This window comes from Brassica napus, chromosome A2 (assembly GCF_020379485.1).
Source record: "Brassica napus cultivar Da-Ae chromosome A2, Da-Ae, whole genome shotgun sequence".
NCBI classification, from domain to species: domain Eukaryota; kingdom Viridiplantae; phylum Streptophyta; class Magnoliopsida; order Brassicales; family Brassicaceae; genus Brassica; species Brassica napus.
The window spans coordinates 20,632,698-20,646,386 of record NC_063435.1 but is presented as its reverse complement, the minus strand read 5'-3'; the positions used below and the strand labels follow the sequence as shown (position 1 = coordinate 20,646,386).

Sequence of the window (13,689 nt, the reverse complement as noted above, 5' to 3'; positions counted from 1 at the left end):
CGAAACTTGCCTCCTAATCCAAAGATTGGAGCACTCTTGGTTGCGGCAAGCAGGGACCGGAATATCCTCGACCCGAGGAGACCCAAAATACCCACCACCTCAACCAGACGAGCACGACGCGACAGATCCGTAGCAACGAACCACCACCGGACCCAGCCGTGACAAGATCCCGCGCATCTCCCCCCCCCCCACGACGACGGAACACCGGAGAGCTTGAGAAAGGGAAAAACGAGCTCACCATAAACCCTAAAATCGACTTCACCAGCACGACCCGCACCACTACACCGCATCACGGCTCCACGAGGAGCCAAACCACCACCGGAATCGTCAATCTTCGCAAGCAGACAACGGAAGCCAGTGACGGATGCCAAACCAGAGCCGGAAACAAAGCGGAGAGAGCACGAGAAGGTCAGAGAAGCAAAGAGCAAACAGAGTGGAGAGGAGAAAGCCCTCCGGCACCGGCGGCGTTCCGGACCAGAGGCGGATGAAAATGGTGTTTTGAGATCTAGAGCGTTAGGAGAGAGAAAGCACGATTCGTGTACAAGTTATCTTTAGGTGTTATGGGTTTCCAAGTTCTCTTTGTTGTCATTAGCTTTAAATCGAAAAAGTTTCTTATGGATGTGCTTTTAGTATATTGTTTAATGATACTAATGAGTCTGCTTCAACTAATGGCTTACATTACTGGAACATTCTGCTAGGTAATGACATCGGGAGATCAAGAAATCTTGATTTCTCTGGATCATGACTCTCAGGGTTTCACCATTGCAAGAGCTGGAGATAACGTAGCAATAGCGTTCCAAGAAACTGATGCATATCAAGTAATGTCAGGAGGTGTGTTGTGTCATCCTGATTACTCGGTTTCACTAGCAAAACATAAATAATGATTTTGGACTAAAAAATCAGGTTATTATTTTGTTTTATATTTGATGAATATATAAGTGTCTTGTGGACAACCTAAAGTGATGGAGTCAAACTGATTGAAGAGGAAAAAGCATTAGCTGGGAATCAATTTCATAAGATGCTGTCAATGCTCAGAGAATCAGAAAGCAAAGTTGATAATCTGTAGAATCAAGCTCAAGAATCACAAAATAATTGTGTAGGGATCCAAGAGGTGAAGAGTTGCATGAAGAGAGTAATAAAGACCACTTCACGTTTTCTCCTACAGTTAGAAACATAACAAATTCTGTTTGCTGGAAGAGAGTAAACAATTTTTTTTTTTAATTGTAAAAGGGCATTTGTACTTTTTTTCTTTGTTCAGCTTTTATATAAATTGGAACTTATTTGACTTCGTCGAACCAACTGTTGGGGTCAAAATCGATCACGACGAAATCAATGTCTGAAAGTCCGTAAAAATCAGCATGAACATTTTTACGAAAAGTAATCCTCGTAAAGATATATTTACGAAGAGCCTTGCGGTAAAATCTTGTTCAAATCTCAATTGAACCACTAAATACGATTGTCCGAAGGCAACAGACATGTATCCAAATCGGCCGCAGACAAGCTCGAGTATGGCAATCGGACCGGAGACAAGCCAAGCTCGATCGATATGCGGCGACCAAGCATGCACACAGCTCGGTCGCTACGTAGCGACCGAGCCCGAGCCTAGCTCGGTCGCTATGTAGCGACCAAGCGTCCGTTCCGCTCGGTCGCTACGTAGCGACCGAGCTCGAGCCAAAGCTTGGTCGCTACGTAGCGACCAAGCGTCCGTCCCGCTCGGTCGTTGAGCCAAGCTCGGTCGCTACGTAGCGACCGAGCGTCTGTCCCGCTCGGTCGTTGAGCAAGCTCGGTCGCTACGTAGCGACCGAGCGTCCGTCCCGCTTGGTCGTCGAGCCAAGCTCGGTCGCTACGTAGCGACCGAGCGTCCGTCCCGCTCGGTTGCTACGCAGCGATCGAGCTCTTCGGAAACGTCGATACGACACCAATCCATGCATTCTCGTCTATCCTTCGACACTATCTCCCGAAGACCGTGGCGAACTCAGCTCATGTTTTCCGGTCATTCTAAATCATCGATCAAACTTTGCGGAAAAAACCGCGGAAAGTCCATTCTTTATCAAAAGAAGTCGCGACAAACGTTTCGAGTCGGAAGACGGTCCTAAGGGACCTAAGACACGACTCGAGACCCATCTCGCGATTTCTTAACCAAAAGCCCGTAAACCGTAGGACGGTTTACGCTTGGTTCGCAAGGGAAGATAAATATCAAGTTTCCGCGGATAAATACGGAATTTTGAGGATAATTACGAAGATCGGAAAAAATGGAATATCTCCATTTTTTGTTATGACGGCTTAAGGGCATAAGAGTAAAAGCGTAAACCAATCTTGGAGCGAGTATATAAGGAGTCCTAGGCGAGAGGCATGGAGGGACAGCTTTTTAGACTCGGAATTCTCTGCACTTAGAATCTTTTGGCTTTATTCTCGACAAGTTCGGTTTCTATGACTGGCACTCAATTACTAGACGAACTCCCCAGGCAGTTCGATCTCTTGTCCAGCTCTATCAATTGAACTACGTTTGGCTTGATCCTCGAAAGGGGTACGTAGGCAGCCTTTAGCAAGGTTCAGTCCGAAATCAATCAAAAATCTTTTCTATATCTATTTCGTCTTTTGTTATCGAGCTGCGACTCAACTAGGTTTGAGCTATTAGGCCGCTAGAACTAAGTAACTCGCTGACAGCCTTTGCGGCCAAACCTTTCATGATCTCTTGTAATGATCGCAACGCTCTTACTCGGACTCGAAATAAGATCTACTGTTTTCTCTAAACTCGTTGTTATCTTTTCATGATTTTCGCATATATTTGGTCACTTGTCGTTGGCTTTCGCAGAGATCCGGGACCTCTGAGAAATTAGAGTTTTCCTAGTTTCCCAATTTAAACAAAATCGACAGTGCGAATTTCGGTTCCCACACCAACTCCTCTTTGCTGCTTCTTTGTTTTTGTGTGCTGCAATGGCATGAAGTTAGTGTGTGTGTTTATTTTTGAAACACATCAGTGTGTATGTTATATAGAATTGTGTGCTGCAATGGCATGACGGGACATGTGTTTGTTTTATAGTTGTTTGCGTATATGTCAACTTCATCATAATTTTTCATAAGTTCTTTACTAAATAAGGAACTGAAGCTAACATATATAAATACAAAGATGAAAATTTCATATTCACAATGATCTATACATTATGACAAAAACAAATATCTAATCTATTAAAACAGAGTCCTATTTTTTATCTACCGTTAACAAGTCATACTAGGACCATCCAAAAAATAACTTAATATGACATATTTCATTGTTTATATTAATAATAAAAATAGAAATATAAATTTATTTTTAAGTATAAAAAATTCTGTTGAGAAAGAATCTAACAAAATCCTACCAACCTTCTAAATATTTTTATAAAATAAACACTTAATTAATTTCGTAAATACTAATATAACTTTATAATTCAATGTTAATTAAAATTTTATTGTAAAACAAAAAAACAATTCTATACTATTTAATACATATTTTAATTATATTATATATTATATTAAAATAGAAGTACAATATGAATTAAATATGGGTAAATTTATCTATTTTATTTTTAAAATAATTTCATTTAAATAAATTATCACTCATCATTAAAATGTGTTAAAATTCGTAAACTATATTATATTTTTTTAGAAAAATAAATTTATTAACATAGGTTAAACTTTTTTATCTACAACTACATATTATTTTATTTTTTATTTTGAAACTCTCAACAATATATTGTTTAAAAAAAAATTAATATACAAAAATATAATAGTTTATAACTAACCTTTAGTTCATATACTATTTAAAATATGTTATTAGAAAACTATGAAATTCTAATAATTCATTCAAAATATTAATGACAAATCAAATTTTAATTATAAATTTAATATTTATATTAATTATAAAAATATTCTGAGAGATATAAAAAAATCTTACCGAAATTAAAATTATTTATTTAAAATAATGTATTAATTTAGTAACAAACAAATTTCGAAAATCATATAATCTCCCACCTCAAATATAGTTGTGTAATTTTCCAAACAATTTTGACAAAATATAAAATTTTAAAAATAAGTATGCAAACTTAAAATGATAATGTTTTAAATTTTTCAAAACGTATAATCATTGATAATAAAGAATAATTTCTTGAAATGTAACAGGAAAAAATAAATTATGTTATAAAAATTAAAGTAATTTAATATTTGAAGTCTTAATTTAATAACAAAAAAAAAGAAAACTTAATATCATAACATCCAAAAAATATTCTATATCAATAAATTTACTAAAATAATATGATGGATGTTACCATGTATACACTTTACTAAAAATAAAAGGTTTATATTCACAATATATAACACTAAAATTAAAATTATATATTTAAAATATTTATAATAAATCAAAAGTATACATTCATAAAATGAAAATTATCCGCACAAATGTGCGGGTCAAAATCTAGTTAATATATATAACGACCATATGGCTTAGTTGAATTATAATTTCAAGTGGTATTAGATTATTTTGGAAACAAATTTTGTCAATCAAATTTGAAAACTATATAAAGAGTCTTCAAATTCCAATTACGTGTTCTTTCCAATTCAAATTTGTGTTTGGTTTAAAATCTTTCAATGTTTTGTATATAAAAGCCTGACTAAGAAATCAAACTGCTTCTAAGGAGTTTCAAGTTGCACTGGCTGAAACTCAGGCGAATGGTTTAGAGATGATCTCTGATCCTGTTGATAGAGAGGAGGGTTTACTACAAATCCAAAGTCTGGTCGTGAAGGACAGAATTAGGGTGTTATACTTGCTAAGTCTGTACCATCGTCCGTGAATTCTATCATTCCCGATATGGAATTAATCTCTTTCCTTTTCCAATTTGATTTATGAAACTGGTTTTCTTAGAAGAATTTGAATCATATTTTGACAAAAAAAAATTCTTATTTTGCAAAAGAACAAGATCTTATTTTAAATCTTAAACTAGCTTGTTTTCTGGTTTTATCAAAATTATTAAATAAATACACATGTGTATAATTTTATAGTTTTATAGGAAAAATACAAAACTTTGCTTCAGAAAACATGAAACTGGTTTTGTTAGAAGAATTTAAATCATATTTTGACAAAAAAATATTCTTATTTTGCAAAAACACAAGATCTTATTTTAAATTTATTACAAATAAAATATAATTTAATATCTAATCTAACAATATAAAAGCTAAATATACTCAATGTCACGTCCTAAAAAAAATCGACCAATAGGAAGTCAAATTTCCGCCACGTCAGAATCGCTTTCTACTGAAGAAAAGTAAAATTGGGCTTTTTTTTAGTTAACATTTTAACTCAGCCCACACCAGGCCCGCTTTGCCAAACTTTTGTTTTTCCTCTAAAGTTTTGAGACACTACTGATCAATCAATGATGATCTTTAAACTCTTTTTGATTGTTTCGTTTCACCTTCCGTTTCACCTCCTCCTATATAAAGCGCTACGTCTAAACCTAAATCCTTTCAAAATCAAGTTGGGTGTAGAAACGCATCTCAGTGATACGATCAAAATCAAGAGGCACTTCAGGACCAGCAACCACTAAACCCACATTCTATTTTCGACAGAAGGAGATGACAGCTGAGCTGTCTGATACGTCGAGGTCAGGTACGCAAGTAGCGTCTCCGGAGCTCGTGATGACGGGGTTTCCAGGCGCGCATAGCACAGAGTTGCAGGAAGGAGAGTGTTTCAAGGCGTGACAAAGGGCGTGTTCTCTCCCTCCGGTACCGATTACAAGAACTATCACTCTCACTTCTGCAGAAACTGAAACGAAGTTAGTACACTGAATATTAAGCGAGCAAAAGGGTATCGCTGGAACTTACCAGCGCCGCCGTTACCGCCGGGAGCAACTGAAATAGAGGGCTCTAAAATAATTTTATAAATTATTTTCTTCAAATGATAACAGAAAATGTATATTTTCTTAATTTACATCTTTGAGCTCCAAGGTGATTAGGTTTAGTGATTTTATATTGTAGTAATCAAATAATATTCCATAAGAGTATATTAAGTAAGTAGGTAAATATAGTCTTGCTTTTTTAAATTGGTTTAATGTTAGGTAATGGAACATAACACGCCAAGAAGAAAACATTCACCAAAGGCTTGGGGATAGGCAATTATATAGACATTCACTTTGTTGTTTTTGAACAATTGTATTAGAAACGTCTGGTGAAAAAAAAAACATCTGGTGAATGCTGCACTTGAAGAATAAGAAATATTTGTTTCATGTTTTGATCATGCTAATGTCGGAGAAGAACAATGAGATTTTACAGTTTATAGATTGTCAATTTGTTTTTTTTTTCCGGTTTTGTATTCCTATGCAGAATTTTCTTATTGCTTGAAAAGCTACATTTTATATTTATATAATGACTTAAGTATTAAGGAATGTAAAATAATACTCAACCATTTAGGGCCTGACTGGTTCAAACGCAACAGTTACGGTTGCGGTTGCAGAAGTTTGTGGATGCGGGTGGTTGCGGTTTCTAGCGGTTTTAAGAGATTTGTACGACTGGTACTGTGGTTAAAAATTGGTGCGTTTGCGGGTGACTTATGACTGGTTAACTACCAAATGCGGCAACAGTCAAATAATAAATTAACAATATTTACATTTAATATAATTATAAAAATATCAAAAATCATAAAATTATAATAAATATAAAATTTCTATTTAGAAAGTTATAATTTTAATTTTTGAAAATTTATTGAAATTGTTTTTATTATAAAATTTTATAATATTAATTAAAATATAATAGATATATTTTAATGTTTTCATAATGTCAATTTTAAAATTTTTATTAAATATTTTTACTTTTGTATATATATTGTTTTAAGAAAAAGAAAAAAATTTTACCATCCCGCAACCGCCCGCAACCGCAAACGCTAGCTGGAGCCAGCTTTTGAATTTATGAGATTCAGAGCGGTTTGAAGCGGTATAGAGCGATTTGAGTGATTGTTGTAAACCACAGACAACCACTGCCAACCGCAAAAGCTGCGTTTGCGGGTGGTAGCAGGAAAACCAGTCACCCCCTCAAACTGTTCAAGATTTAAGCTTAAGTAACAAATAATAGTTTTGGTTTCCTCAACTCCCAAACAGAATTTCATCTATGGTTCTATATCAAGATGCCCACTTAATATTGTGTTTTTAGTAACACATATACAATAAAGAAAAATACAATACATTATTATTTGATATGAGTAAGTGGGTGAAATAAAGAATTTAATGAATAAAATAATTTAACCAAAACATATGCAGTAAATTATAATGAATTAGTTTTAATATGATATAAGTAATAATTTAATGGATCATTTTAAATAGAAGCCCAAAAGATAAATTTTTTACTTATGCTAAATATTTAACATTAATATTATGAATATTAAGAATTCACACCCTTAACTAAAATAAACAAACTTCCTACTGCATATATTTTGTTTGATGAACATTAAATTTTATTTCTGTATATATAATACACTAACATTATCATAATAATTAAAGAAAACAACATATAAAGGGGATAAAAGTATTAAAAAACATAAATGACAAATGACAGATAATAAATAACTAAAAAATATAATATACACAATGAATGTTGAAGTGTTTTGGATAAAAAAATTTTCCAAACACTATGACAATACTATACTTCTCATATATTTAAATAGTGTACAGTTAATAATTAACACCAGTTTCAATAAGAATAGCTAAAAGCTATAGAAATATAAATATTTTTTTTTGTGAGCAACAAAACAGACTCATATAGACTATGCGAACCATCCTGGTAACTCTGCATCCATATGAACGACAAACGATGGTTGTTTTCTTGCATTGCGTGCTAGACTGTCCGCCTTTGAGTTCTGTGTCTGTGGTATATGAATGATCTCTGAGCTATTGAAATTTCTCTTCAAGAACTTTATGTCTTCCAAATAGCTTGCAAAGGCTGGCCATTCTTCTGGTTCTGAAACCATCTTCACCAATTGAGCACAATCCGTTGCAAAAGTAACACAAAACTGTCAAAGATTCCTCATGCATTCCATTACCCATATGAGAGCCTCTATCTCTGTGTGTAGTGGTAATTGACTCGCTCTCGTATTCATTGATCTCATTAGTCCATCGTAACCTTCCAGGGTACTGTACCATCCTTGTCTTGAATATTTATCCTCTGTTTTCCAAGATCCGTCCGTAAAACACCATCGACCTGGTATACTCGGTATTGCCAAAGTTACTGGAACTTGGGTGTGGTCCGTACTCTGAGTTCGAGAGTTTTGTGCTTCCGCCCAAAGTAACGATTCCGTTTCTGCCAATTTGAGAGTATCTCTTAGATCCGTATCCAAATTGCTAAAAAATTTATTGTTTCTACCTTTCCATATATACCAGAGAATCCAAGCAAAGTAATGATCCTCCATTTCGGGGGACACTCTCCAAAATAAATGCATATTGGTAAACAAAGATTGAGTGGGGAAAATATCCGGATTCGTTGGAATCCGTAAAAGTGCCCAGACCTGAACCGCCGGTGGACATTAAAAAAAAACGTGATTAGTGGACTCCTCGGGGGCTCTACATCGGTCACATACAGTACCTCCTTGCATTCCTCTTGACCTCAAATTTTTCTTAACCGTTATACACCCAGTTAAAATTTGCCATAAAAAATGTTTCATATTGGATGGGCAGCGTACTTTCCAACAGAACGCCTTCAACGGTGTTATCGAAGGACCAAACTGGGGTGGTATACTTTCTCTGTCCGGATATACTCATTCCACTTCATATCCAGATTTAACCGTGTATTTCCCATTGTTTGTAAAATGCCATTCCATTTCGGTCTTCTAGGTGAAATCTGCTTATAGGAACACTTTCAATAATTTTCACATCTTGTGGATCCACCAGAGTCCGAATAACCTGTATATTCCATGACCGTGATGTTCCATCGATAAGAGTATCCACTGTTAGTTCCGGGTAAAGATTGTGTTGATTTTTATTTGCTGGTCTCGGGCGAGTGGATGGAAGCCAAAGGTCATTCCATACTGAGATAGACGATCATGTTCTCACCCTTTTGATTAGTCCTTTGCTAACCAGAGATCTAGCAGAGACAATACTAAGCCAGCCATAAGATCACGAGTATGATCTAATGAGTTCCAGGAGTGAAGCATTCCTGAAATATCTCCCTTTGAAAACACGAGAAAAAAGTGTGTTAGGTTTGTCCATTAATCTCCAAAATTGTTTCCCAAGCATAGCTGTATTAAAGTCTGTAAGATCCTTAAATCCCAAACCTCCATCATCCTTAGGACTACAGAGTTTGTCCCATGATTTCCAATGCATACCTCTCTTATTACCCCCTGGACTTCACCAGAATGGTGCCACAACACTCACTAACTTCTTCATTACCGTTTTCAGGATTCTAAAGCATGACATCACATTGTTTGGCAGAGCTGTAACCACAGATTTTATAATCACTTCCTTACCTCCTCTGGTGAAAAACTTAAAAGTCCATCTATTTATTCTATAGAAATATAAATATGAGACACAACAACAAACAAAAAAAGTGAAATTCATAAATGCAAAAAATCACTATGAAATAACCATTACCAAAATATTTTGTAACTTTATTTTACCAAAAATATATGTTTTTAACTTTCTATTACCAAAGAAAGAATCAAAACTCTTTATGTGATTTTTGGAAAGAGATTCGCAAGTTGTCTACAAAAAGTTTTAAAAAATATTTAAAGAAACACCATTACCAACAAAAAATATTATATACCAACTTCACCTAATAGAAACACACTCAAAGTAAATAATTACAGTTTTTTAGACCATACCAGGTCCTTACGTAATTCATTTGGTAACAAATCGAACCATTTTGAAAAAACAATGACGCTTATAAATCTTTCAAACTCATGAAGTCACATACTAATGCTCTTTCTCAAAACAAAAGTCACATAATATCATTCTTTTTCTCTATTCTGCCAAAAGTAAAATTGATATTCAAATTTTCTTTTTTCTTGTGGGTTACTTAAATTTAAAATATTTAATTTAAGTGAATATGCAACTACTCAAAACTTAGAGTAACAATGACTATCATGTCATATAAAATTATAACATATGAAAACTTTGTTAAAGTTCTAAATGAAACAATTTCTTATCTAAATGTTGGAACCTTATGTGAATTTTATGATATATACATACAGAAATAAATATGAAAACTATACTTCAAATATAAAAGGAAATAAAACAAGTGAAACAGAATACTAATAAAACATTTGTACAAAAAATTATAGTATATAATCTGTGCGTAGCGCGGAAAAGACCTCTAGTTAAAATAAAAACTCTCATAACCATATATAAGGTAAATTTAAAATTAGATAGACATTCCAGTTTGACATAAGTTTTGTTGAACATAAATCTTTTGGTTTACTTTTAGAGAATGTTCGCACTTCGCGTGAAAAAATTATGTCATTAAATAATTTCGTGCTCAATGTTTATTTTAAAGTTCGATTTTTTTTTTGTTTTATGTTATGTGCGACTCGTTATTATGTGTTATTTTTTGTTTTCTTTAACATTTTTTCGTTGAATTTGTTTGTAACGAGATTAAGTCTCACTCTAATTATGATTGACTAAATTTTTAATACAATTATTATCTATTGAGAAGGTTTGAATGTGAGTGTTTTTATTTTAGTGATCTGATATTATATTTGTGTTTTCTTATTGAAAGTCATATATTTAATTTTATTTATGTGTGGTCTTATATGTTTTTGTTGGGTCATTTATATTCTGTCTCTTGTTCCAGGTGTACAAGTATACATTTTTAATTTCATTTCAGTATTATATTTAGAGGTTTTTTTAGAAATATGACTCAAAAGGTCAAGTCAAATACAAATATGACATCTCATTTTTTTGGAACTTTTATTTTTCTTAATCACCCCAGAAATTTAAGTTATTTACGAAAAATGTCTTTTTTTTTTTAAATGAATGTTTTACTCAATCATTCTTATCTTCATCAAATATTTACAATATTGTCATTGTCATCAATACAATGACCACAATAAACAACCAATTTCAAGCTTAAAATGCATATACAAATGAAGATATAGTTTTCCTATCCTCATTTCTTATCCACACAAACAATTTCTCTTTCATTTTCTTACTAATTTTATCCCAAAACTCAACATTTCAGTTTTAAAATTTGTGAGCTTATTAGAGCATGTGCAACGGTAATAATCAAGCAATCCTTAACATAAATCCTTAATGCTTTTTGATTAAAGAAATATTAAAAGAAGAGAGGAGATTTAAGGATGATCCTTAATTAAGGATTAAAAATCGAAGTCCTTACCTTGCTGGCACATATTGATTGGTCCGTTTTTTGTGTTGACTCTGGTAAGGCGAGTTCGAAAACACGCGAACCGTTCTCATTTTTTCAGAAACCCGAAAAAAAAAGCAGAGCAGAAGGCGAGGCGATAGAAAGACGACAGAGAGGCCAATTGCGATCTCGATCCGTGAAGGTAAAATTCGATCTTAATCTATTTTCTTTTTCATTCTCGCGTTTATGCATGTTGATTTCATCTCGTTTTAGGGTTCGATTGAGGTGTTTTATAAAATCTAGGGTTTGAAATCGGATTGGGGATTTTTTCGATTTAGGGTTTTCGTATTGGTTTGATTTTTTTGCATTTTCACATCGGTTCTTTGTTGTTATCGACTGGATTAGAGAGGTTCTGGTGTGAGTTCACAATCGATTTATGGTTTTGGTTCGTGATTTCAAAATTAATTTTTTTTAATAAGAAACGCGACTGGATTAGAGAGGTTTTGGTGTGAGTTCACAATCGATTTATGGTTTCGATTGTGGGGATCAAATAGATTTTGGGTTCACAATGGAAATGGGGTTTTCGTCTGCTTGGAAACTCATTGTTGATATTGTTTACATTCGTTTCTTGTTTGCAGATGGCGATTCCACATGAACCTCATTTCTTTAAGCCTCTGCTTCCTGGTTTCCACAGTGGCGTCGTAAGAACCTCACTCTCTCTATTTGTTTACATTCGTTTCTTGATTAAATGTATTTCTTGTTTGATTAACTTCGCATTTTCTTGCAGACAATACCACTTGCCTTCTTCTCAAAGCACATAGAAGGGAAGATGAACCAGAAAACATGGAAACTAAGATCAGACGCTTCAGATCAAACTTGGGAAGTGATACTAGAAGGCAGGACACTCACCGGAGGTTGGAAAGATTTCACCACAGCACATGACCTTCAAATCGGTGACCTTGTGATCTTCAAACACGAAGGAGACATGGTGTTTCATGTGACTCCTTTTGGTCCTAGCTGTTGTGAGATTCAGTATACACATCCTCACATCATCAAGGAAGAAGCCGACTCCGGTGATGCTGATGACAATGAGATTAGTAAGTTTCAATCAAAGTTCATCGTTTTGGTCCTACCTGTTGTGAAATGTTTTGACGTGGAAATTGCTTCTTTTATTTCAGGAGGAACAGTGGCAATGTCTTCTTTCTCATACGACTTCTGTTTTTTGGCTGAGGTCACTGCTTCAAATCTAAAAGCAGACAAACTTGTGAGTCATTTTTCATACGTATAAACCAGATTTAGTTAGTCAATTTTGATTCCTAAAAACAATATTCTGTGTTTGCAGTATCTTCCTAAGCGAGCTACTAGTTCTACTGCTTTGAACAAACAATGCCAAGAGATGATACTAGTGAACAAAGAGGGAAACTCATGGACTGCGAGTTTGCGATTTAGCAAATCAGGCGGCATGTATTACATCACAAGGGGCTGGGGAAAGTTCTGTCGTGATAACAGATGCGACATAGGAGACTTATTTGTCTTCAATCTGGTTGGAGATGGGAAAACTACTCCCTTGTTGTGTGTATGCCCGGAAAGTAAAGAGTGTTCTGAACTACTGAGCAAACACTTGAGCAGAAAGCGTGGTGAGTCATCTCCATTGCCTTGCTTGAGACGTCTTTAACTTGCTTGTTCTTTCTTTGCTTCTAGTTTAACTTGCTTGTTTGGTTTTGTTCTGTAGGTGATATTGCTTCAAGCTCACGGGTGAATTAGAAGAATGGTCAAGTAGTCTTGCGTCTCTTTAGCTTGCGTCTTTAGCTATGTATCTCGGACTTGTTAAGAGCTTTTATCCTCTTGTTTTCCTTGCTACAATGTACTTGTATGATCATTTCAGTTTAGACTCAAGTTCTTGTGTTTCACTACTCTCAACTCATTTCAGTTTAGACTCAAGTACTTATAAGTTTAAATCTTTGTACTCTACTCTTGTAAGTTTAAATCTGTTTAGCTAACTACAATCTTGCTTCTCTTCATTCTCTTCTCTTTTATGTTATACAAGTAAGAAGATAACTTGTACAAGTAAGAACATAACAAAATCAAGCTTAGAAGATAACAAAAGTTGTACAAGTAAGAAACATACTTAATTTACAAAATGAGAAATTATATACAACACTTATTTGATTTGATTCAAAATATTTGTATGTTTACATTTTCTTTTCTAATAAATGTAAATTTTTAATTTCTTGTTTTAAATTTTAAATTTCTAAGATTAAAAAAAAAACACACTAAGGATTCCATATTGGATAACACCATTGGACCTATAATTATGATAAGAGTCCTTAACTATTGAAAAAAAAAAAAACAAAAATACTATTATATTGCTAAGGACTC

General features: G+C 34.0%; 1 protein-coding gene across 1 annotated transcript; it reads left to right on the top strand.

Moving 5' to 3' along the window:
* The first annotated feature begins 701 nt into the window (after nucleotides 1–701).
* Nucleotides 702–13,074, top strand: LOC106441760 (B3 domain-containing protein REM7-like). The gene is made up of 6 exons (XM_048753183.1): nucleotides 702–818; nucleotides 11,949–12,011; nucleotides 12,098–12,407; nucleotides 12,489–12,574; nucleotides 12,653–12,947; nucleotides 13,043–13,074. The coding sequence occupies exons 1-6, from the start codon at nucleotides 702–704 to the stop codon at nucleotides 13,072–13,074; spliced, it is 903 nt and encodes a 300-aa protein (XP_048609140.1).
* The last annotated feature ends 615 nt before the right edge of the window (nucleotides 13,075–13,689 follow it).

Bases quoted from the DNA above. Each gene is read 5' to 3' on its own strand.
- LOC106441760 (XM_048753183.1), top strand. From the start codon at position 702: ATGACATCGGGAGATCAAGAAATCTTGATTTCTCTGGATCATGACTCT. The intron at 12,012-12,097 runs GTAAGAACCTCA...ATTTTCTTGCAG, and splicing joins CTGGTTTCCACAGTGGCGTC to ACAATACCACTTGCCTTCTT. The intron at 12,575-12,652 runs GTGAGTCATTTT...CTGTGTTTGCAG, and splicing joins ATCTAAAAGCAGACAAACTT to TATCTTCCTAAGCGAGCTAC.